Source organism: Salvelinus fontinalis, unplaced genomic scaffold, assembly GCF_029448725.1.
Source record: "Salvelinus fontinalis isolate EN_2023a unplaced genomic scaffold, ASM2944872v1 scaffold_0671, whole genome shotgun sequence".
Taxonomy (NCBI): Eukaryota; Metazoa; Chordata; class Actinopteri; order Salmoniformes; family Salmonidae; genus Salvelinus; species Salvelinus fontinalis.
Window position 1 is genome coordinate 6,620 of NW_026600880.1, and position 26,796 is coordinate 33,415.

The following is a 26,796-nucleotide window of genomic DNA, read 5'->3' on the forward strand; positions in this document are numbered from 1 at the left end:
GGAAGTGTCTGATGCTCTCCCAGTCACCCCATGCCAATCCCCTGGATAAAGCCCCTCTCACCTCAGAGAAGTGTCTGATGGTCTCCCAGTCACCCCATCCCAATCCCCTGGATAAAGCCCCTCTCCATTCTCACCAATAACCACCATTACATCTTAGTTGTAAAGACAAACAAGGAATAATAATGATTCAACATCCTTTCCTAATCTGTCCTGAACTCTTACTAATTTTGTAACGGTTTTACAAGTCATAAAGAAAGAAATGCAATGACATCGTAGTACAATTAAGTTGTTCCTTCTCTCTCTCTAACAAAATCCATCCCTCTCCACCACCCCCTCCCTGTTCTCCCCCCTTTACCCCACCAAAGCCACGCTTTACCCCACCTCCCATCTTTACTCCCCCTTGCCTCCCCAAGCCAAGCTTGTCCCACCCTTTCATCCTTACCCTCTTACCAACCAGAGCCAGTTCATCACCACCTCCCCTCTACTTCCTCGTCCATTGTCCTTCATTCACACACAACATATAGCTTAGTCCTCCACACACCCATTCTATCACACCCTCCTACACATATTCATATTCACCCTCCTTCACTCTCCCATTCATATGCACAGAAACATACCCACACATATACCCACTCACACCCTCTCACCCACACACACCCACACATATACCCACTCACACCCTCTCTCTCTCTCACACACACACACTCACACCCTCTCACCCACACACACACACATATACCCACACATACACCCACTCACACCCTCTCACCCACACACACACCCACACATATACCCACTCACACCCTCTCTCTCTCACACACACACACACATATACCCACTCACACCCTCTCACCCACACACACCCACACATATACCCACTCACACCCTCTCTATCTCTCTCACACCTCTCACACACACACACAGCATAGGGTTTCTGATGACAACATGTCTACGTTGTTCAATCACTGTGAATCAGACATCACAGGACCATCATACTGACTCCACATATTGGGGATGTTATCTCTGAGTAAAGACAGGACCATCATACTGACTCCACATATTGGGGATGTTATCTCTGAGTAACGACAGGACCATCATACTGACTCCACATATTTGGGATGTTATCTCTGAGTAACGACAGGACCATCATACTGACTCCACATACTCAGCATTGGGGATGTTATCTCTGAGTAAAGACAGGACCATCATACTGACTCCACATACTCAGCATTGGGGATGTTATCTCTGAGTAAAGAATCATTATTAAAAAGAAGGAAAACTTAATCACCCTGGTATTCTAGACATCAAGATTACCAGGGTGCTGGACTTCCTCTTTGTTTTAATACGTATACTTTTTGAACCTGGTAGCACAGTAATGTGAGAAAGTTTACACTTTCAAATGTGTATAGAATAATAACAGACTTCACAGAAATGTTTTGAATATTCTTTGGACATGATTCTGGTGAACAGTATTTTAACAGGATTCTGTTTCTGTTCTTGTCATGTGGGTCACTTTGCGATGCTCAGATGTAGGACCCCTCCCCTCCTCCCTCCCTCTGTAATGTGCCTTTATGTTGTATTATCTAATGATTAGAAGAATGGAGGTCGGGACGTCTGATATCGTTTGTTGAACTTTATTGAAAGCGTTACAATGTTACATATACTGTTGTTCACTAGTTCTTCAAATCAACTAGTGCAGGAGTCAAATACTGGAATAGAATACTGAGTGTATCAGTTCAAACTGGATTTACAAGTTGCATGGTCTCTCTCCCTCTCCCTCTCTCTCTCTCTCTCTCTCTCTCTCTCTCTTTCTCTCTCTCTCCCTCTCTCCCTCTCCCTCTCCCTCTCCCTCTCCCTCTCCCTCTCCCTCTCTCTCCCTCTCTCTCTCCCTCTCCCTCTCCCTCCCTCCTTACACTAAAGAGGCCAGGCCTTTCACAGTGATACTCATGACTAGAGGAAGGTATCCAGGCTGGTCCTTCATCTCTGTCCTCAGTGTGTCCTCCTCTCTCTTCAGTGTAACTTCAGAGTGACCAAAGAGACTCTCTGTCCTCCCAAACACCTCCTCCTCAGTCAGAACAGCCAGACCTGCATCTCTCAGAGAGAGGGTCTCTCCACTCCATGCTGCCACGTGATGCACCTGGAGGACAAGCAAGATTATATACTGCTGTATTATGCCTGTATGGCTGCGTTTAGACAATCAGATCAGCTATGAAAAAGATCTGATATGATTGGTCAGAAAAAAATTGATGATTGGGACGATTGGGATTGGGACATACATAAAGTATTTTTTAAGATGAATACAGACTTGTTTACCAGTGTAGCAAAATGGGAAGTGTGAACTCACCAGGATCTGCAGGGCCTGTAAGACTGGAGGACTGCAACAGGATCCCAACACAGACAGACCCTCATCTGTCATTTCTACAAAATAAATATGCACACTTTTTTAAAAGTTGGGAGCACCAGTGCTACCAATGAACATTTCTTCATTTAGAGCCGTGTGAACACATGCCATGAAACTGGAACGGGAAGTGTCGCAGTTGACAGGGTCAAAGGTTAAGTTACGTAATTATCCAAAAAAGTTGTTGAAACGGAACTGATCCACGTAATGATAAACAGATGATGTAATGTAATAGTGCTCCATCTCACCATTCATGGCACTGACAATGAGGTTGATGGAACAGAGCAGTGAGGGTGACTCGTCGTCCGTCTGGCCCTCAATGAGGTTGGTGGAACAGAGCAGTGAGGGTGACTCGTCGTCTGTCTGGCCCTCATTTGATTCATCAGACTTGTGTAAAAGTTCCAGTATGGCCTGGACTATCTGCTTCTCAGTCTCCTCCATAAGATCATCCATGTCCGGTGTCTCACCAACCAACATCTGATCCAGCTGTGAGGAGAGAGACAGCCATACAAGAGTGTAGATGAGAAACTGAAGGGAGGTTTTAAGGATAGAGCTCAAGACAGGTACTGACATACTGAGTGGTATAGTACCTCAGAGACTTTTCTTTAAAGATCCACTGATTTATTTGAAGTGCTTGTAATCAGCAATAGTGAAATAGTGAAATAGTGCCTCACCACATTCTCCAGCACACTGACTGCCTCTCTGTCCTCCATGGTTGTCTTGAGGAGCTGGAGCAGAGAGGAACGTTTGGCTGTTGGCAGGGATGACAGCACCTGGAAATGACCACTCAGTTTCTCCAGTTCTGTCAAAAGGCAACAGACTGTAAATAAATACTGGTTATAAATACAAAAAATGTACATGTGATGATGTTGAATAAAGTGGAAAAATCATCAACGTAATAGAATGTAGTATTTTTTTCAACCTACTTTTGACCTAAATCCAAAGACATGGTGAATGTGTTTGTTGAATTCACGTTAGTTTACAACCTCAATCAAATGTAATTCAAAACTAGACGTTGAACTGACTGACATCTGTGGCCAGTGGTAAACAACACAACGTTTGTATTCAGATTGAGAGAATCAGAGGACTCAACTGCCACTTTTTCAAAGTATGTTATTTTCTATGAATTACTTAAAAAGTTACAACAAAGTTACTGCAATTGTAACTTAAGGATAGGCTTGACATTCAGGGCTTCTGCTTCACCCAAATACCAACATCCCGTAGTCCATTCACTACAGCATCACTAGACTTACAGGATACAAACAATTGCATCACTAGACTTACAGGATACAAACAATTACATCACTAGACTTACAGGATACAAACAATTACATCACTAGACTTACAGGATACAAACAATTACATCACTAGACTTACAGGATACAAACAATTACATCACTAGACTTACAGGATACAAACAATTACATCACTAGACTTACAGGATACAAACAATTACATCACTAGACTTACAGGATACAAACAATTACATCACTAGACTTACAGGATACAAACAATTACATCACTAGACTTACAGGATACAAACAATTACATCACTAGACTTACAGGATACAAACAATTACATCACTAGACTTACAGGATACAAACAATTACATCACTAGACTTACAGGATACAAACAATTACATCACTAGACTTACAGGATACAAACAATTACCAGGTCAATCAAATCACCAGATGTATTTATAGTCCAACTGGAAGGAAAACGAGGAAGGAGAAACATAGCTGCTCTGTCTGTCCCGTGGTGTCATTACCTTGATGAAGAATGCTTTCCTCTTGGAGCGACACGACCAAAGACTTATTGGTTGATCTAAACCAGGCAGGTTCAAACCCACCCTTTCCAGAGGAGCACACCTCTATAGCCAAGAGAACATGGTCTTAGACCAATGATGTACTGTAACCAGTGAACACAGCAGGGTTAGATTATGGTATTAGACCAATGATGTACTGTAACCAGTGAACACAGAAGGGTTAGATTATGGTATTAGACCAATGATGTACTGTAACCAGTGAACACAGCAGGGTTAGATTATGGTATTAGACCAATGATGTACTGTAACCAGTGAACACAGCAGGGTTAGATTATGGTATTAGACCAATGATGTACTGTAACCAGTGAACACAGAAGGGTTAGATTATGGTATTAGACCAATGATGTACTGTAACCAGTGAACACAGCAGGGTTAGATTATGGTATTAGACCAATGATGTACTGTAACCAGTGAACACAGAAGGGTTAGATTATGGTATTAGACCAATGATGTACTGTAACCAGTGAACACAGAAGGGTTAGATTATGGTATTAGACCAATGATGTACTGTAACCAGTGAACACAGAAGGGTTAGATTATGGTATTAGACCAATGATGTACTGTAACCAGTGAACACAGCAGGGTTAGATTATGGTATTAGACCAATGATGTACTGTAACCAGTGAACACAGCAGGGTTAGATTATGGTATTAGACCAATGATGTACTGTAACCAGTGAACACAGCAGGGTTAGATTATGGTATTAGACCAATGATGTACTGTAACCAGTGAACACAGAAGGGTTAGATTATGGTCTTAGACCAATGATGTACTGTAACCAGTGAACACAGCAGGGTTAGATTACGGTTTTAGACCAATGATGTACTGTAACCAGTGAACACAGCAGGGTTAGATTACGGTATTAGACCAATGATGTACTGTAACCAGTGAACACAGCAGGGTTAGATTACGGTTTTAGACCAATGATGTACTGTAACCAGTGAACACAGCAGGGTTAGATTACGGTTTTTGACCAATGATGTACTGTAACCAGTGAACAAAGCAGGGTTAGATTATGGTATTAGACCAATGATGTACTGTAACCAGTGAACACAGCAGGGTTAGATTATGGTATTAGACCAATGATGTACTGTAACCAGTGAACACAGCAGGGTTAGATTATGGTATTAGACCAATGATGTACTGTAACCAGTGAACACAGAAGGGTTAGATTATGGTATTAGACCAATGATGTACTGTAACCAGTGAACACAGCAGGGTTAGATTATGGTATTAGACCAATGATGTACTGTAACCAGTGAACACAGCAGGGTTAGATTATGGTATTAGACCAATGATGTACTGTAACCAGTGAACACAGAAGGGTTAGATTATGGTATTAGACCAATGATGTACTGTAACCAGTGAACACAGCAGGGTTAGATTATGGTATTAGACCAATGATGTACTGTAACCAGTGAACACAGAAGGGTTAGATTATGGTATTAGACCAATGATGTACTGTAACCAGTGAACACAGAAGGGTTAGATTATGGTATTAGACCAATGATGTACTGTAACCAGTGAACACAGAAGGGTTAGATTATGGTATTAGACCAATGATGTACTGTAACCAGTGAACACAGCAGGGTTAGATTATGGTATTAGACCAATGATGTACTGTAACCAGTGAACACAGCAGGGTTAGATTATGGTATTAGACCAATGATGTACTGTAACCAGTGAACACAGCAGGGTTAGATTATGGTATTAGACCAATGATGTACTGTAACCAGTGAACACAGAAGGGTTAGATTATGGTCTTAGACCAATGATGTACTGTAACCAGTGAACACAGCAGGGTTAGATTACGGTTTTAGACCAATGATGTACTGTAACCAGTGAACACAGCAGGGTTAGATTACGGTATTAGACCAATGATGTACTGTAACCAGTGAACACAGCAGGGTTAGATTACGGTTTTAGACCAATGATGTACTGTAACCAGTGAACACAGCAGGGTTAGATTACGGTTTTTGACCAATGATGTACTGTAACCAGTGAACAAAGCAGGGTTAGATTATGATATTAGACCAATGATGTACTGTAACCAGTGAACACAGCAGGGTTAGATTATGGTATTAGACCAATGATGTACTGTAACCAGTGAACACAGCAGGGTTAGATTATGGTATTAGACCAATGATGTACTGTAACCAGTGAACACAGAAGGGTTAGATTATGGTATTAGACCAATGATGTACTGTAACCAGTGAACACAGCAGGGTTAGATTATGGTATTAGACCAATGATGTACTGTAACCAGTGAACACAGAAGGGTTAGATTATGGTATTAGACCAATGATGTACTGTAACCAGTGAACACAGAAGGGTTAGATTATGGTATTAGACCAATGATGTACTGTAACCAGTGAACACAGAAGGGTTAGATTATGGTATTAGACCAATGATGTACTGTAACCAGTGAACACAGCAGGGTTAGATTATGGTATTAGACCAATGATGTACTGTAACCAGTGAACACAGCAGGGTTAGATTATGGTATTAGACCAATGATGTACTGTAACCAGTGAACACAGCAGGGTTAGATTATGGTATTAGACCAATGATGTACTGTAACCAGTGAACACAGAAGGGTTAGATTATGGTCTTAGACCAATGATGTACTGTAACCAGTGAACACAGCAGGGTTAGATTACGGTTTTAGACCAATGATGTACTGTAACCAGTGAACACAGCAGGGTTAGATTACGGTATTAGACCAATGATGTACTGTAACCAGTGAACACAGCAGGGTTAGATTACGGTTTTAGACCAATGATGTACTGTAACCAGTGAACACAGCAGGGTTAGATTACGGTTTTTGACCAATGATGTACTGTAACCAGTGAACAAAGCAGGGTTAGATTATGGTATTAGACCAATGATGTACTGTAACCAGTGAACACAGCAGGGTTAGATTATGGTATTAGACCAATGATGTACTGTAACCAGTGAACACAGCAGGGTTAGATTATGGTATTAGACCAATGATGTACTGTAACCAGTGAACACAGAAGGGTTAGATTATGGTATTAGACCAATGATGTACTGTAACCAGTGAACACAGCAGGGTTAGATTATGGTATTAGACCAATGATGTACTGTAACCAGTGAACACAGCAGGGTTAGATTATGGTATTAGACCAATGATGTACTGTAACCAGTGAACACAGAAGGGTTAGATTATGGTCTTAGACCAATGATGTACTGTAACCAGTGAACACAGCAGGGTTAGATTACGGTTTTAGACCAATGATGTACTGTAACCAGTGAACACAGCAGGGTTAGATTATGGTATTAGACCAATGATGTACTGTAACCAGTGAACACAGCAGGGTTAGATTATGGTATTAGACCAATGATGTACTGTAACCAGTGAACACAGCAGGGTTAGATTATGGTATTAGACCAATGATGTACTGTAACCAGTGAACACAGCAGGGTTAGATTATGGTATTAGACCAATGATGTACTGTAACCAGTGAACACAGCAGGGTTAGATTATGGTATTAGACCAATGATGTACTGTAACCAGTGAACACAGCAGGGTTAGATTATGGTATTAGACCAATGATGTACTGTAACCAGTGAACACAGCAGGGTTAGATTATGGTATTAGACCAATGATGTACTGTAACCAGTGAACACAGAAGGGTTAGATTACGGTTTTAGACCAATGATGTACTGTAACCAGTGAACACAGCAGGGTTAGATTATGGTATTAGACCAATGATGTACTGTAACCAGTGAACACAGCAGGGTTAGATTACGGTTTTAGACCAATGATGTACTGTAACCAGTGAACACAGCAGGGTTAGATTACGGTTTTAGACCAATGATGTACTGTAACCAGTGAACAAAGCAGGGTTAGATTATGGTATTAGACCAATGATGTACTGTAACCAGTGAACTTGAAACTACACTTGTACACTAGAACTTTGGTACTTTGTAAAGTACCTTGTAAAGTTTTTTTCATGATCTGGAGGATGATGTTATCCTAATTGTGTTATAGTTATAGCCTTTGATTTATCTCCTAGACTAGCAAGGCTGCATGAAATTAAGTGATGCCGGCAATACCTGACCTCCATTCCTCACTAAACCACATCTCTCCACCCTTATCAGTGACTCAATACATTCCAAGCTTAATTGCCTCCCCCATATACATTCCCCCAACAGACTTTATTTTACCAGGCAAGTCAGTTAAGAACAAATTCTTATTTTCAATGACGGCCTAGGAACAGTGGATTGTTCAGGGGCAGAACGACAGATTTTCTCCCTTGTCAGCTCGGGAATTCGATCTCGCAACCTTTCGGTTACTAGTCCAACGCTCTAACCACTAGGCTACGCTGCCGCCCCGTTAATAAGCATTAACTTCTGGTGTAGAAACAGACTATGGCACTCAATATTTCAATAGGATACCTGAGAATTAATAATATTTAGAAAAGTCAGAACCCATCAGAACCCAGACTGACCAGGTGAAAGCTTTGATCCCTTATTGATGTTACTTGTTAAATCCACTTCATCAGTGTAGCTGAAGGAGAGGAGACGGGTTAAAGAAGAATTTTTAAGCCTTGAGCCAACTGAGACAAGGATTGTGTGTGTGGCGTTCAGAGGGTGAATGAGCAAGACAAAACATTGTATGTGCCTTTGAACGGGGTATGGTAGTAGGTGCCAGGCCCACGCCGTTTATGTCAACAACTGCAATGCTGCTGGGTTTTTCCCACTCAAAGGACATCCAGCCAACTTGACACAACTGTGGGAAGCATTGGCGTCAACATGGGCCAGCATCCCTGTGGAATGCTTTGGACACCTTGTAGAGTCCATGTCCTGACGAATTGAGGCTGCTTTGAAGGCAAAGACTCAATATTAGGAAGGTGTTCTTAATGATTTGTACACATCAATAAGGGATAATAGCATCACCTGGATTCACCTGGTCAGTCTGTCATGGAAAGAGTAGGTGTTCTTAATGTTTTGTCCACTCAGTGTATATATTATATATTTTGTTTATGTTTAGCTCACATATTATAATTTCACAGTGTACATTAATAATGTGTCTGTAATAGAATATAACCAGTTATAACCACAACCAGCCAAACACAGGCTGTGACAGGCTGTACAGCGTACTGGATACGCACATTAAAGGATAGAGGAGGTAGCTTTGTACTAGTAGATTGATGAAGGTGTACCAACGTGAAAAACAAAGGATGCAAGTATTTTAATGAACCATAAACTCCCTCACCAAAGTGTCCATCGAGTTTGACCTTGATCTCCTCAATGCTGTAGGCAATGACAGTGTTTTTAGGAATCTCCAGGAACACATCTTTGACTCCATGTACTTCTACTTTCCCCTTTACAGACACCTGTAAATAAACCAAAAACGAGTTAATCAGAAACAAAACATTTATGTTTCTACAACAAAAAAACAAGCGATAACAAAATGAACTTTACTTAATTGACTTCCACTTTAAATCTGTGATACGCTATCGTGATTTGGATATCGTCATACCACCATGTCAGCTACAGACACAAGGGTTGGATATCGTCTTACCACCATGTCAGCTACCGACACAAGGGTTGGATATCGTCTTACCACCATGTCAGCTACAGACACAAGGGTTGGATATCGTCATACCACCATGTCAGCTACAGACACAAAGGTTGGATATCGTCATACCACCATGTCAGCTACAGACACAAGGGTTGGATATCGTCTTACCACCATGTCAGCTACAGACACAAGGGTTGGATATCGTCATACCACCATGTCAGCTACAGACACAAGGGTTGGATATCGTCTTACCACCATGGCAGCTACAGACACAAGGGTTGGATATCGTCATACCACCATGTCAGCTACAGACACAAGGGTTGGATATCGTCTTACCACCATGTCAGCTACAGACACAAGGGTTGGATATCGTCATACCACCATGTCAGCTACAGACACAAGGGTTGGATATCGTCTTACCACCATGGCAGCTACAGACACAAGGGTTGGATATCGTCATACCACCATGTCAGCTACAGACACAAGGGTTGGATATCGTCATACCACCATGTCAGATACAGACACAAGGGTTGGATATCGTCATACCACCATGTCAGCTACAGACACAAGGGTTGGATATCATCATACCACCATGTCAGCTACAGACACAAGGGTTGGATATCGTCATACCACCATGTCAGCTACAGACACAAGGGTTGGATATCGTCATACCACCATGTCAGCTACAGACACAAGGGTTGGATATCGTCATACCACCATGTCAGCTACAGACACAAGGGTTGGATATCGTCATACCACCATGTCAGCTACAGACACAAGGGTTGGATATCGTCATACCACCATGTCAGCTACAGACACAAGGGTTGGATATCGTCATACCACCATGTCAGCTACAGACACAAGGGTTGGATATCGTCATACCACCATGTCAGCTACAGACACAAGGGTTGGATATCGTCATACCACCATGTCAGCGACAGACACAAGGGTTGGATATCGTCATACCACCAAGTCAGCTACAGACACAAGGGTTGGATATCGTCATACCACCATGTCAGCGACAGACACAAGGGTTGGATATCGTCATACCACCATGTCAGCTACAGACACAAGGGTTGGATATCATCTTACCACCATGTCAGCTACAGACACAAGGGTTGGATATCGTCTTACCACCATGTCAGCTACAGACACAAGGGTTGGATATCGTCATACCACCATGTCAGCTACAGACACAAGGGTTGGATATCGTCATACCACCTTGTCAGCTACAGACACAAGGGTTGGATATCGTCTTACCACCATGTCAGCTACAGACACAAGGGTTGGATATCGTCATACCACCATGTCAGCTACAGACACAAGGGTTGGATATCGTCTTACCACCATGTCAGCTACAGACACAAGGGTTGGATATCGTCTTACCACCATGTCAGCTACAGACACAAGGGTTGGATATCGTCATACCACCATGTCAGCTACAGACACAAGGGTTGGATATCGTCATACCACCATGTCAGCTACAGACACAAGGGTTGGATATCGTCATACCACCATGTCAGCTACAGACACAAGGGTTGGATATCGTCATACCACCATGTCAGCTACAGACACAAGGGTTGGATATCGTCATACCACCATGTCAGCTACAGACACAAGGGTTGGATATCGTCATACCACCATGTCAGCTACAGACACAAGGGTTGGATATCATCATACCACCATGTCAGCTACAGACACAAGGGTTGGATATCGTCATTCCACCATGGCAGCTACAGACACAAGGGTTGGATATCGTCTTACCACCATGGCAGCTACAGACACAAGGGTTGGATATCGTCATACCCCCATGTCAGCTACAGACACACGGGTTGGATATCGTCATACCACCATGTCAGCTACAGACACAAGGGTTGGATATCGTCTTACCACCATGTCAGATACAGACACAAGGGTTGGATATCGTCATACCACCATGTCAGCTACAGACACAAGGGTTGGATATCGTCATACCACCATGTCAGCTACAGACACAAGGGTTGGATATCGTCATACCACCATGTCAGCTACAGACACAAGGGTTGGATATCGTCATACCACCATGTCAGCAACAGACACAAGGGTTGGATATCGTCATACCACCATGTCAGCTACAGACACAAGGGTTGGATATCGTCATACCACCATGTCAGCTACAGACACAAGGGTTGGATATCGTCTTACCACCATGTCAGCTACAGACACAAGGGTTGGATATCGTCATACCACCATGTCAGCTACAGACACAAGGGTTGGATATCAGCTTGCCTGCAGTGGTGTGCTGCCTCAGTCACCAGTTATTTGAGAAGTGCTTGCTGGCTGATTACTCTTGTTATCACACCTACCGGGACTCCAGTGACATTCCCTCCAGCACCAACGTTTCCAGCCTGATGCTTTTTTTCTCTTATCGAGCACGGCTCACTCGTCACAATCCTCTCCATCACCACCCCAAACACAGAACTATTTTTACGGGCGTCCTGGATCAGAGAGAGGGACATGTCCAGAAGCCTGCAGGAGAGACACAAATAAATGATGCAACGGGGATACTTAATCAGCTGCACAACTGAATGCATTCAACTAAATGTTTTCTTCTGCGTTTAACCCAACCCGTCTGAATCAGAGAGTTACGGGTAGCTGCCTTAATCGACGTTCAAGGCATCGGCCTCCGGGGAGCATGTGTTTTTGGGTTGTTACCTGCCTTGTTCAAGAGAAAGGCAGATTTTACCACCTTGGGTGGATTCTGGCGATTCTAACCAGTGACCTTTCAGTTACTGGCCCAGCGCTCTTAACCGCTAGGTTAACTGCCACCCAATCAATTTAGACAAAAATCTGGAACTTTTTTCCACTAGGGGTGCTGGTAAGTTTTTTTTAAGTCCCTGAAACTGTCTCTCGCTCGACAGAAATACAAGGTTTTAGAAATGACATGAAGTTGACTTACATCAAAATGATTGTTTCTGCTTTTAGCTGGAATTTTGTGTGAGTTATGTTGTTTACTTGAAATCCCAAGGGCACAGTCACATTATGTTACAAAGCTTTCAGCATGTTTCACTGATCATAGTGTGTGTTTACACATGGACAAAGACCCACCTGTAACTTTCCTTTCAAACTTCCTCTTCCCCATTCGGATGTCTAATCATTGACTCTGATCTACTTCATGACTATATAAGAGGGTAGCTTACTTGTCTTTTGAGATGTTTTGTAACCACTTAACGTCAACCTCTTCTTTCTTCAGTTTGCCAAGGGACGACTTGAGTGTGGAGGCGTGTTTTGCCCCCATGTTAAAGTTTAAATCCACTGCATATGCTGCCAATTTTGTCTCCACATCTACGCTGGCATCTTGGCTGTCACCAAATGTCCCACCGTAGCCCACAAAGTCACACTCCTTGACAGCTGAGGGAAAGTTCAACATTAGAATGGACTCTATGCTATTATACCATAGCACATATCTATAACAGACACATCCAAATAATATGGACCTATACAAATATTGCCATTTATGAATTTGGCACATACCACACACACGCATGTTTCCTGTTATATATCAAATGGACTGATTTATAAACTTAAATATACAACAAAAGTTTGCTTTTTTTTTTAAACTGAACTTGCTTCCTGCAAACTTTAGACCACGCAATATCTATCTAGTGGTTGAAGTATTGTAAAGGAGCCATGTGCCGTTAGTGAGAAGAGCAAAAATCTGTGTTTTATTTTTGGAATCAAATATAAATAGACACAGAAATCTATTTCCTATTTATTTTATTATCATGACGATGGCAGACTACATTCCTCACCTTCTCTGGTTGTGATGGGTTCCTATTCCTGAAGGAGCCATACAACAAATTACCAAACGCATCTCTCATTTAATTTGGCCTAGTAGCCTAGTAAATAGATAGGCTATTTATTTCAAGTTTTGATGTAGGCTATGCAATCACATAGGCAGTGTGGTTTATAGTAGGCTACACAGTTGAATTTAACAGGTGAACAGTTGATCTTTTACATTGAAGTATATATGCTAGTATGGTAAGGAAGCTGCTGTATATTTTTGTTGATTTGTAGTCTCAGAATTAGCAGGTAGTCCAGTCAATGCAAAACATGTTGAATTGAAATGTTCTGCTGACAGGTCCACAACCATTTACCATTGTCACAGCGGCGTGTATAAGTGGCAGAGGAAGTCAGGCGCAGGAGAGTCAAAATAGAGTGTAGCATGGAGTACTTTAATAAAAGTCCCAGTAATTAGCTCCATAACACTCACGGAAAAATATAATACAAAATCTGGGTACGAAGACTCATCGCACACCTATACACAAACAACACAACACTTGACAACGAACAATCTCTGACAAACACATGAAGGGAAACAGAGGGTTAAATACACAACAGGTAATGAATGGGATTGACAACAGGTGTGTGGGAAGACAAGACAAAACCAATGGAAAATGAAAAATGGATCGATGATGACTAGAAGACCGGTGAAGTCGACCGCCGAACACCGCCCGGACAAGGAGAGGCAACGACTTCGGCAGAAGTCGTGACATTACCCCCCCCCTGACGCGCGGCTCCAGCAGCGCGTCGACACCGGCCTCGGGGACGACCCGGAGGGCGAGGTGCAGGGCGATCCGGATGGAGGCGGTGGAATTCTTTTAACATAGAAGGATCTAAAACGTCCTCCACCGGAACCCAGCATCTCTCCTCCGGCCCGTACCCCTCCCAGTCCACGAGGTACTGAAGGCCCCTCGCCCGACGTCTCGAATCCAAAATGGATCGAATAGCGTACGCCGGGACCCCCTCGATGTCTAGAGGAGGCGGAGGAACTTCACGCACTTCAGCCTCCTGGAGCGGGCCAGCCACCACCGGCCTGAGGAGAGACACATGGAACGAGGGGTTAATACGGTAATTAATGGGCAGTTGTAATCTATAACATACCTCGTTCACTCTCCTCAGGACTTTAAACGGCCCCACAAACCGCGGACACAGCTTCCGGCAGAGCAGGCGGAGGGGCAGGTTTCGGGTCGAGAGCCAGACCCTGTCCCCTGGTACGAACACCGGGGCCTCACTGCGGCGACGGTCTGCGCCAATTTTCTGGCGCCTTATGGCACGCTGAAGGTGGACGTGGGCTGCCTCCCAAGTTTCCTCAGCGTGCCGAAACCAATTGTCCACCGCAGGAGCTTCGGTCTGACTCTGATGCCAAGGAGCCAGAACCGGCTGATACCCTAATACACATTGAAAAGGGGTAAGGTTAGTGGAGGAGTGACGTAGCGAGTTCTGGGCTATCTCTGCCCAGGGCACGAACTTCGCCCACTCCCCTGGCCGGTCCTGGCAATAGGACCGCAGAAACCTGCCCACATCCTGGTTAACTCTCTCCACCTGCCCATTACTCTCGGGGTGAAAACCTGAGGTAAGACTAACCGAGATCCCCAGACGTTCCATGAACGCCTTCCAGACCCTTGACGTGAACTGGGGACCCCGATCAGACACTATATCCTCAGGCACCCCATAATGCCGGAAAACATGTGTAAACAGAGCCTCCGCAGTTTGTAAGGCCGTAGGGAGACCGGGCAAAGGGAGAAGACGACAGGACTTAGAGAACCGATCCACAACGACCAGGATCGTGGTGTAACCCTGTGAAGGTGGAAGATCAGTCACAAAATCCACTGACAGGTGCGACCACGGCCGTTGAGGAACGGGTAAAGGTAAAAGCTTACCTCTAGGCAGGTGTCTAGGAGCCTTGCACTGGGCGCACACCGAACAGGAGGAAACATAAATCCTCACGTCCTTAGCTAAAGTGGGCCACCAGTACCTCCCATCAAGACAGCGCATCGTCCGACCTATCCCAGGATGACCAGAGGAGGGTGATGTGTGAGCCCAATAGATCAATCGGTCGCGGACAGCAGACGGAACGTACAGACGACCAGCTGGACACTCAGGAGGAGAGGGCTCTGCACGTGACGCCCGCTCAATGTCCGCGTCCAGCTCCCACACTACTGGCGCCACCAAACACGACTCTGGGAGTATGGGAGTGGGATCCATGGGTCGCTCCTCTGTGTCATACAGCCGAGACAATGCGTCTGCCTTGACGTTCTGGGAGCCTGGTCTGTAAGTAAGCGTAAACACAAAACGAGTGAAAAACATGGCCCACCTTGCCTGGCGAGGATTTAGTCTCTTCGCCTGCTGGATGTACTCCAGATTGCGGTGGTCAGTCCAGATGAGAAAAGGGTGATTAGCCCCCTCAAGCCAATGCCTCCACACCTTCAAGGCTTTTACGACAGCTAACAGCTCTCGGTCCCCCACATCATAGTTACGCTCCGCCGGGCTGAGCTTCTTCGAAAAGAAAGCACAGGGGCGAAGCTTCGGTGGCACACCCGAACGCTGAGAGAGCACTGCTCCTATCCCAGCTTCGGATGCGTCCACCTCTACTATGAATGGCAAAGAGGGATCCGGATGAGCCAACACAGGCGCCGAGGTAAACAGAGCCTTCAGTTTACCAAAAGCCCTATTCGCCTCGGCCGACCACTGCAAGCGCACCGGCCCCCCCTTTAGCAGTGAGGTAATGGGAGCTGCAACCTGACCAAAACCCCGGATAAATCTCCGGTAGTAATTGGCAAACCCTAAAAAACGCTGCACCTCCTTTACCGTGGTTGGAGTCGGCCAATTACGCACGGCTGTAATGCGGTCGCTCTCCATCTCCACTCCTGAAGTGGAAATCTGATGCCCTAGGAAGGAGATGGATTGTTGGAAGAACAAGCATTTCTCAGCCTTGACATATAAATCATGCTCCAACAGGCGACCAAGCACCTTGCGCACCAAGGACACATGCTCAGCGCGTGTAGCAGAGTATATCAAAATATCATCGATATACACCACTACACCCTGCCCGTTCAGGTCCCTGAAGATCTCATCTACAAACGATTGGAAGACTGATGGAGCATTCATCAACCCATATGGCATGACCAGGTACTCATAATGACCTGAGGTGGTGCTAAATGCCGTCTTCCACTCATCACCCCTCCTAATACGCACCAGATTGTACGCACTCCTGAGATCCAATTTTGTGAAGAAGCGGGCCCCGCGCATTGACTCCATTACTGTATTTATCAAAGGTAGCGGGTAACTATATTTTACCGTGATTTTATTAAGGTCTCTATAATCAATGCACGGGCGTAAACCGCCATCCTTCTTCTTCACAAAAAAGAAACTCGAAGAGGCGGGTGAAATGGATGGCTTAATGAACCCCTGACGCAGGGTTTCAGAGATATAATTATCCATAGCCACTGTCTCCGCTTGCGACAGAGGATACACGTGACTCCTGGGATATGCAGCGTCTACCAGGAGATCTATCGCACAATCCCCCTGTCGATGGGGTGGTAATTGAGTCGCCTTCTTTTTACAGAAGGCGAGTGCCAAATCGGCATATTCTGGGGGAATGCGCACGGTGGAAACCTGGTCTGGACTTTCCACCGTAGTAGCACCAACGGAAACCCCTACACACCTACCTGAGCACTCTCGCGACCACCCCGTGAGAGCCCTCTGTGGCCAAGAAACAGTGGGGTTATGAGTAGTTAACCAGGGTAGGCCTAACACCACAGAATACGCAGGAGAATCAATAAGGAAAAGACTAATCTTCTCCTTGTGACCCCCCTGCGTTATCATAGACAAAGGTGCGGTGACCTCCCTGATAAACCCTGACCCTATTGGTCGACTATCTAAGGCATGAATAGGGAAAGGCATATCCACAGAAACAATAGGAATCCCTAAACTATAAGCTAAATTTTTATTAATGAAATTCCCAGCCGCGCCTGAATCTACTAGCGCCTTATACTGGGAATGCAGGGAAAAATCCGGAAAGGTGACAGAGACAAACATAAGTGCAGCAGAGGGCTCTGGATGAGTATGGTGCCTACTAACCTGGGGTGATGCCAGAGTGCCCTGCCTGCCTTCTCTATTCCCAGAGGAACCAACCCGGCACCGATCAGCAGTGTGATCTCTGCGATCATAGATGGTACTCGAGCGGGTACCCCCTCCGGTCTCCCTGCGCACCATCCCTCCCAATTCCATAGGTTCGGGAGAGAGAGTGCGGGAGGATGGAACAACCAGACCCCGATCTAGACGTCCCCGAGTAGCCAGCATGTTGTCCAGCCTGATGGACATATCCACCAGTTGGTCGAAGTTGAGGGTGGTGTCTCTACAGGCCAGCTCCCGACGGACGTCCTCGCGTAGACTACAACGGTAGTGGTCGATCAGGGCCCTGTCGCTCCATCCAGCGCCGGCAGCCAAAGTCCTAAACTCCAACGCGAACTCCTGAGCACTCCTTTTCCCCTGCCTCAGATGATAGAGGAGCTCACCTGCTGCTCTGCCTTCGGATGGGTGGTCGAATACCTTCCGGAAATGGCAGATGAGCTCCTCAAAATGGTCCAACGCCTTATCCTCTCCACACACAGCGTTGGCCCACTCCAGGGCTTTCCCGGTAAGGCAGGAGATGAGGGCGAAGCTTTTCTCACGGTCTGTTGGTACTGGAGAGACCGTGGCCAGATACAAGTTCAGTTTTAGGAGAAAACCCTGGCAGCTGGCAGTATCTCCATTGTATCCCGTGGGTAGGGATAACTGGATCCTATTCTGTTCCGGAGGGGAAAAAACGTTCGAAGGAATTCCAGGGGGTGGTGGAGGTACTGGACACGCTCCCTGTCTCTCCCAGCGATCCATACTCTGGATAATGCGATCCATGGCAGCGCACAGACTGTCAATCTCCGCCGCGTGTTCCAGGACGCGTTCCTCAACCTCCATTAGTGAAGTGCCTCCTCCTGCTGACTTCATTTTTAGTGGTCAGAGATTCTGTCACAGCGGCGTGTATAAGTGGCAGAGGAAGTCAGGCGCAGGAGAGTCAAAATAGAGTGTAGCATGGAGTACTTTAATAAAAGTCCCAGTAATTAGCTCCATAACACTCACGGAAAAATATAATACAAAATCTGGGTACGAAGACCCATCGCACACCTATACACAAACAACACAACACTTGACAACGAACAATCTCTGACAAACACATGAAGGGAAACAGAGGGTTAAATACACAACAGGTAATGAATGGGATTGACAACAGGTGTGTGGGAAGACAAGACAAAACCAATGGAAAATGAAAAATGGATCGATGATGACTAGAAGACCGGTGAAGTCGACCGCCGAACACCGCCCGGACAAGGAGAGGCAACGACTTCGGCAGAAGTCGTGACAACCATTGTCTTCTCTTTCAGAAACAGTCTTTTTGCCAAATACAGCATAAGTTTAAAACTTTCTGCCAACATCTCCAAAAACAGTTGATAAAATGTGCCATTGCTCTTTCTTTTAGGAACTGCTGTTGCCTAATTCCAATAGTTCCGAATTATACAGCGTTATTGTCACCATAAAAGGTGAATGGAGGACGTTTCCAAGCAGAGTTTTACTACAGGTCTGATTTATAATGGGAAACATGCATATCTGCTTGTGCCAAGTTTATAAATATCTATATTTTTATACATAGTATTCTTTTCAGAAATGGTGCAAGCAGATATTTAGTGTGACATTTACGCAATAGTTATAAATGAGGCCCAATTGCATAAATTTCACACAAAATATTTGCTGCGTGTGCAATTTCTGAAACAAATACGTAGGCCTATGGTTAGAAATATTGAGATTTAACAACTTGGCAGACGCCATACATTCGCAGTTCCCGTTATACATTATACCTGTTATAAAACTTTGTGCGAGTGAACAAGCATTATAACTCCACCTGGACAGCACGCCCTCTATTCACCTGTTATGGTGACAATAATGCTGTATAATTTGGAGAATATTGGAATTAGGTCACAGCAGTTTCTTAGAGAAAGAGCAATGGCACATCTGATCAAATGTTTTTAGAGGTGTTCACAGAATGTTTTCATATTTTTCAGTAACTTATGCTGTATTCGCCAAAGGACTATGTCAGTTTCTGGGTGGCAGGTATCCTAGGGGTGAGGCGCATTGGGCCAGTAACCGAAAGGTTGCTGGTTCATATCCAAGAGCCGACCAGGTGCAAAATCTATCTGTACCCTTGAGCAGGGGACTTAACCCTAATTGCTCTGGATAAGATTGTCTGCTAAATTACTCAAATTACAAAAAACAATGGCAAGTAGTTTTGGATCTGTCAGCAGAATGTTTGAACTCAACAATGTTTTGCATTGACTGCACAGTAGGCTACAGTAGTTGTATGCTTCACTGTAAAATAGAATCTGTCTGTTCAACTGTTACATTTGACGCTATGTTATATGTGGGAATATTAACCCATCACAGTCCGAAAAGGTGATGAATTTATTCTTCAGTGGTTATGAAAATACTTTATCAATCAACTCGGCTTTATTAAGGTACTATTGTGATAGCCTACTGTCAAGAAATAACATTGACAGCTGAAACACAATCCAGTTGATAAATGAATAGGATTTTGTTGCATTCATGCATTGCTGCACCGTTTATCATAAGCCCTAGCCTATACATAGTATTGGCACTGACAGTTAAACTTATCAGCATTGGCGCTTTTAACTATAGATAACAAAATTCCAGATGTAACAATGTACAATCAGTCTATTTTCTGGCAATTTATCCGCTAATTTGACCGGCATTGCTCGACGTAGACGTGAGAAAAATAGACTTCCTTTCTAATTTGACATCCTATGGCACCCTTAATGCTTGTAAACCGCCTGTTTTCTCACAATCACTCATATGCATTCTATTTCCATTATGAAAAATAAACGTTTGTGTGATTTCGACTTTAATGCTCATTCATGAGCACAGTTTAAGGAAGTGACATGCGCCAAGTTTATAATTCTCACTATTTTCATGCGTACGTATTTTAAGAAATGTCGCACGCTGATATTTACTGTGAAACATACAGTTCTAAATGAGGCATCGGGAGTTTACCTGGGTTTAAGGGTGGATTTTTGGTAAGCACATCATCGAGGGTGAACTTAGTAGGCGTGTATTTGGTTTTCCTGAAGAACAGGGATTGTTTGAGAACCAGTGAGAGAGGGTTCAACTTGCCACAGTTGTTCAGGGAGGACACAGGTATCAGGTTGCCGTCAGAATCCACGTTCTTCACAAAGTTTTCTGTTGCTGAGGCAAACATAGCTATAAGTCCAAAGAGGTTGAGGAGATGGCTGAGAATGGTGTGTCAGGCTAAGGACAAACAGAAAGGACAAAGAAAAAAGTAATAAATGCAAGTCCAAACAAGCCTTCTCAATAGCATCAATTCAAACTACTGTAAACTACATTTCACTCAAAGCATGAAATGTGACATTTTCATACATTTTCAATCCCATAATATATTTATCCAGTGTATCCTGAAAGAGCAGTATTTCATATCTCTGTTGACGTAATCTGCAAGAGCTTCTATAGCTACCAGGTTCTCACCGTTTCTTCCTCCAGGTCCTTGGGACTCAGTCAGTGCTAAATCTCTGAAGGGGATGTGTCAGTCGCAAGCCTATGAGAGGAGTGTCTTTGTCACACCTCCTTTTCACAATGAAACAGGAGCTGCATTCCAAATACACCCACAGTGTGTTTCCTAGTTTGATTAAATACAGTAGTGTCCTACTACAGCTGGAACCAACTATGCCAACCAGTCCACAATCACAATGCACTGTATAAAATAGCAGGTTTCTATGTGAATTCTATGTAGATTTCTCTCTACAACTGTACACTGTGCTGTAACAGTGGACTAGCCGCTAGCATGTCACTGTAGGGTTTTCATGTATGTGGTTTCCAATAAAAGTACAATAAAAAGCTTATTCAGATTCAGAAGGGTTCTGTGTAGAACCCTTCTTTCCTTCCAAATAATCATCAAAGAACCCTTTCTTCCAGAAATGGTTTGCAGGATATAAAAAGTTCTAGGTAGAATCCTTTGCCTTAAATAACCATCATTTTCCAAAAAGGGTTCTTCAGATGAAAACGGCTCTTGGTAGAACCCTATGCAAAGAACCCTTTTGGAACCCTTTTTTCTAAGAGTGTAGCTATACGTGTTTGGGTTGGTTTAATCAATTGAATCAATCCATGCCCATTTTCAACATCTCTTTCTAAAAAAAAGAATTCAGAAAATATAAGCTAATTAGCTGGCTTAAGAATGATATACTATAATGTCTTAAATGCATTACCTAATAATTCATTACATAATCATAGGAGTGTCTTTAATCTCTTCTTGGGAAACTGTCCTGTTCCACTCTGCATTCCTGCTCTTCACTTCTGTTTCATTTCATGAGAAAATAACTTCACTAGAAGCAGGCAGAAATCAAGGAGCATGTCTTTGGTACATGCCAAGTTGCAGGGAAGCATAATGTGGTTTAGGTGTTGTCATCCTCATGTTAGTGAAGCAGTGTTGGGGAGTAGTTCTTACATGTAATCCAACATAACACAGTTTAGTTCGTAGAAGCACCTCGGTGTACTGTATGTCCAATGTGCTTAACTGGAAGGTCCAAGTAGACCAGGGATGGGCAACTTTGATGGGGGTGGGGGCCACAAATTCTAAACTCATCATGAAGGGCCTCAGTTGCTCGCAGGTCTGTGTATCCACATGTGCATGGCACCCTATTCCCTACATACGGCTCCAGGCAAAATGTGTTCACTATATAGTTGTTACACTCCCCAGCAAGAAACCAAACATTTTCGCTCAAACAGAAGGGGGAACTAACAAAGAGTCCCTGACCAACAACCAAAACAAAACAGGTGGGGTTTAAGGAGGGGTTCTGAAAGACACTCATGGGGGTGTCCACCGGAAGGTGACTAGCAACAACAACTGGAACAGAAAAGATACCCACCATGAGACCCACTAAATTCACCAAAGAAGAGGCAAACAAAATAAAAACCCAAACCAAACTTAGAGACAGGAAGCAAACCATAAAGTAGAGCAAAATTAAAACAGGGAAGATCAGTTAAAATATTGATTTTCTACAACTCAAATGGGGAGAGACAACTAAACCCTCCACATCTCTCAAGACAACTTGAGCACTGGGACAGCCACTCTTATATAGCACCTGGGCCAGCACAGGTGAAACCCCTTCTGACTAACGAGATGGACAAGCCAGCACAATAATTACTATTCCACTTTCTATTGATAGTATTTTATAAATGGATAAGAGAGCACTAGACGAAAGTATAATTAGCTAAATAATACATCTTCAAATAAGGAACTGGAACACAAAAGTACTGAATCAACATGAGATGAATAAAACACAGAGGACAGAGGACATAGAAGGCACAGTATGTGGGTATGTGTGGGTGTATTGTGATGGAGGGGGGGGGGGGGCGGGGTTGTGTTTGGAAAAGTGTGGAGTTAAGTGAGTAAAAAAGGAAAATGGTTGCAAATCCCAGAGCCCAAACAGAAAGATAAATGTGGTCAGAGACCTACTAGAGCAGCACCGCCCCCTCAAGATTCTGAGCCCGCCTGGCAGGGTTGGTCCTACAAAGCCAAAGGCCCCTGATGGGGGAGCATAATATACAAGGAATTTCTCAAAGTTTATAATGACCTTGTACCTAGCCGGTGGGGAATCCGGTGGGGTGCCCCCACCCAGGTAGTGGCAGTGCTGGCAACACTAGCTGCAGCAACCCATGGGGAGGGAGTCACACTGGGACATTCAGACAGGGGACAAATTATTGTGGCCCTGGTGGCACAAAATAATCTAAGGTCTGACTGCACAGAGATGCTTGGGGAATAAGATCACAACGGGGGACCAGAGCGTGTGTTTCAGGGAAGGGGGGTGTATCTGATCTCCATCACCTAGGACTTGACATTGGTTAATCAAATCTCAACATTTTTGCCGATTTTTGCTCATTATTGCCTACTTTCTGAAACAGCTGCAACTGTATATGAATTGGCACATCAAGCCCTTTCTGGAGTTGGGCTCTGGGATAGAATAACTGTTGCACATCTGAGCTTGAGGTTGTTTGTGGGGGAGAGGGGTCAAGTGTGTATGAGTGTTTGTTTGTGTATCCCACATCTGTTGCTATGGGGTAATGATGTTAGGGACAATATAGGATGAATCACAATAATTGTCTGCTAAAATAATAATTGCTTTCAAAAAATTTATTTTTTATGGCAATCCTGGTTATAGGTAACAATTCTTTGCATGAACTGCCTCCGTTATAACGCATATTATTCATTAATTGTGTAAATTAAGATACACAACTTTTTTTATATATAAACATTTTTCATAACTATTTAAAATATAAATGTTTTTGGAGGTTGATCTGCTTCTGTTCTGTGGGTGGCACTGTGTGTCTGTGGGTGGCACTGTGTGTCTGTGGGTGGAACTGTGTGTCTGTGGGTGGCACTGTGTGTCTGTGGGTGGCACTGTGTGTCTGTGGGTGGCACTGTGTGTCTGTGGGTGGCACTGTGTGTCTGTGGGTGGCACTGTGTGTCTGTGGGTGGCACTGTGTGTATGTGGGTGGCACTGTGTGTCTGTGGGTGGTACTGTGTGTCTGTGGGTGGCACTGTGTGTCTGTGGGTGGCACTGTGTGTCTGTGGGTGGCACTGTGTGTCTGTGGGTGGCACTGTGTGTCTGTGGGTGGAACTGTGTGTCTGTGGGTGGAACTGTGTGTCTGTGGGTGGCACTGTGTGTCTGTGGGTGGCACTGTGTGTCTGTGGGTGGCACTGTGTGTCTGTGGGTGGCACTGTGTGTCTGTGGGTGGCACTGTGAGTCTGTGGGTGGCACTGTGTGTCTATGGGTGGCACTGTGTATCTGTGGGTGGCACTGTGTGTCTGTGGGTCCTGGTCTTTCGGGGGCCCTGGGATCCGGCGGGATAGGGGTGGTCTCCCATTGAAGATGTTTTCCACGGCCACAATAAACTTTGTGGAGGAGATCGATGATGATGATGGCAGCTTGATCCCTGTGTCCAGTCTGATTGACTCAGACAAACTGGTCCCTCTCACTGGTTGTCAAATGCAAGCTTGTCTGGATCTGGCAGAAACCCAAACGCAAATGCTGACTGGAGACATACAGACAGATAGCATCGAATAGCCCCCGTGATATGCAACTTTTCAGGGAAGTTAGAAACCAATATACACAGGCAGTTAGGAAAGCTAAGGGTGGCTTTTTCAAACAGAAATTTGCATCCTGTAGCACAAAGTCAAAAAAGTTCTGCGACACTGTAAAGTCCATGGAGAATAAGAGCACCTCTTCCCAGCTGCCCACTGCACCGAGGCTAGGAAACACTGTCACCACTGATAAATCCACAATAATTGAAAACTTCAATAAGCATTTTTCTACGGCTGGCCATGCATTCCACTTGGCTACCCCTACCCCAGTCAACAGCCCATGCCTCCCCCATTTCTCCTTCACTCAAATCCAGATAGCTGATGTTCTGAAAGAGCTGCAAAATCTGGACCCATACAAATCAGCTGGACTAGACAATCTGGACCCTCTCTTTCTAAAACTATCTGCTAAAATTGTTGCCACCCCTATTACTAGTCTGTTCAACCTCTCTTTCGAATCGTCTGAGATCCCCAAAGATTGGAAAGCTGCCGTGGTCATCCCCCTCTTCAAAGGAGGAGACACTCTAGACCCAAACTGCTACAAACCTATATCTATCCTACCCTGCCTTTCTAAGGTCTTCGAAAGCCAAGTTGACAAACAGATCATCGACCATTTCGAATCCCACCGTACCTTCTCCGCTATGCACAAGCGGCCATGCTCAAGGTCCTAAACAATATCATAACTGCCATCAATAAAAGACGATACTGTGCAGCCGTATTCATCGACCTGGCCAAGGCTTTCGACTCTGAGAATCACCACATTCTTATCGGCAGACTCAACAGCCTTGGTTTCTCAAATGACTGCCTCGCCTGGTTCACCAACTACTTCTCTGATAGAGTTCAGTGTGTCAAATCGGAGGGCCTGTTGTCCGGACCTCTGACAGTCTCTATGGAGGTGCCACAGGGTTCAATTCTCGGGCCGACTCTCTTCTCTGTATACATCAATGATGTCGCTCTTGCTGCGGGTGATTCTCTGATCCACCTCTAGGCAGACGACACCATTCTGTATACTTCTGGCCCTTCTTTGAACACTGTGTTAATTAACCTCCAGATGAGCTTCAATGCCATGCAACTCTCCTTCCGTGGCATCCAACTGCTCTTAAATGCAAGGAAAACTAACTGCATGCTCTTCAACCGATCGCTGCCCGCACCTGCACGCCCATCCAGCATCACTACTCTGGACGGTTCTGACTTAGAATATGTGGACAACTACAAATACCTAGGTGTCTGGTTAGACTGTAAACTCTCCATCCAGACTCACAATAAACATCTCCAATCCAAAATTAAATATAGAATTGGCTTCCTATTTCGCAACAAAGCCTCCTTCACTCATGCTGCCAAACATACCCTCATAAAATTGACCATCCTACCGATCCTCGACTTTGGCATTTACAAAATAGCCTCCAACACCCTACTCAACAAATTAGATGCAGTCTATCACAGTGCCATCCGTTTTGTCACCAAAGCCCCATATACTACCCACCACTGCGGCCGGTACGCTCTCGTTGGCTGGCCCTCGCTTCATACTCGTTGCCAAACCCACTGGCTCCAGGTCATCTACAAGTCTTTGCTAGGTAAAGCCCTGCCTTATCTCAGCTCTCTGGTCACCATAGCAGCACCCACCCGTAGCACGCGCTCCAGCAGCTATATCTCACTGGTCACCCCCAAAGCCAATTCCTATTTTCGCCGCCTTTCCTTCCAGTTCTCTGCTGCCAATGACTGGAACGAACTGCAAAAATCACTGAAGCCGGAGACTCATATCTCCCTCACTAACTTTACGCACCAGCTGTCAGAGCAGCTCTTAGATCACTGCACCTGTACACAGCCCATCTGTAAATAGCCCATCCAACCACCTCATCCCCATACTGTATTAATTAATTAATTTTGCTCCTTTGCACCCTAGTATTTCTACTTGCACATTCAGCTTCTGCACATCTATCACTCCAGTGTTTAATTGCTATATTGTAATTACTTCGCCACTATGGCCTATTTATTGCCTTA

At 44.5% G+C, this 26,796-nt stretch overlaps 1 protein-coding gene across 2 annotated transcripts; it reads right to left on the minus strand.

The window, feature by feature from the left end:
* Window positions 1-1,882: 1,882 nt before the first annotated feature.
* Window positions 1,883-21,269, minus strand: LOC129846968 (gasdermin-E-like). Of its 2 annotated transcripts, XM_055914784.1 has the most exons (10): window positions 21,186-21,269; window positions 20,697-20,951; window positions 12,956-13,166; window positions 12,122-12,284; window positions 9,468-9,588; window positions 4,169-4,270; window positions 3,073-3,200; window positions 2,647-2,884; window positions 2,345-2,418; window positions 1,883-2,137 (listed from the first exon to the last, which is right to left on the minus strand). In XM_055914784.1, exons 2-10 carry the CDS (start codon window positions 20,899-20,901, stop codon window positions 1,910-1,912), a joined length of 1,470 nt encoding a protein of 489 aa, XP_055770759.1. In that variant the 5' UTR covers window positions 20,902-20,951; window positions 21,186-21,269; the 3' UTR covers window positions 1,883-1,909. The 2 variants fall into 2 exon arrangements, with proteins under 2 accessions (XP_055770759.1, XP_055770760.1); XM_055914785.1 differs by lacking the exon at window positions 4,169-4,270.
* Window positions 21,270-26,796: the final 5,527 nt, after the last annotated feature.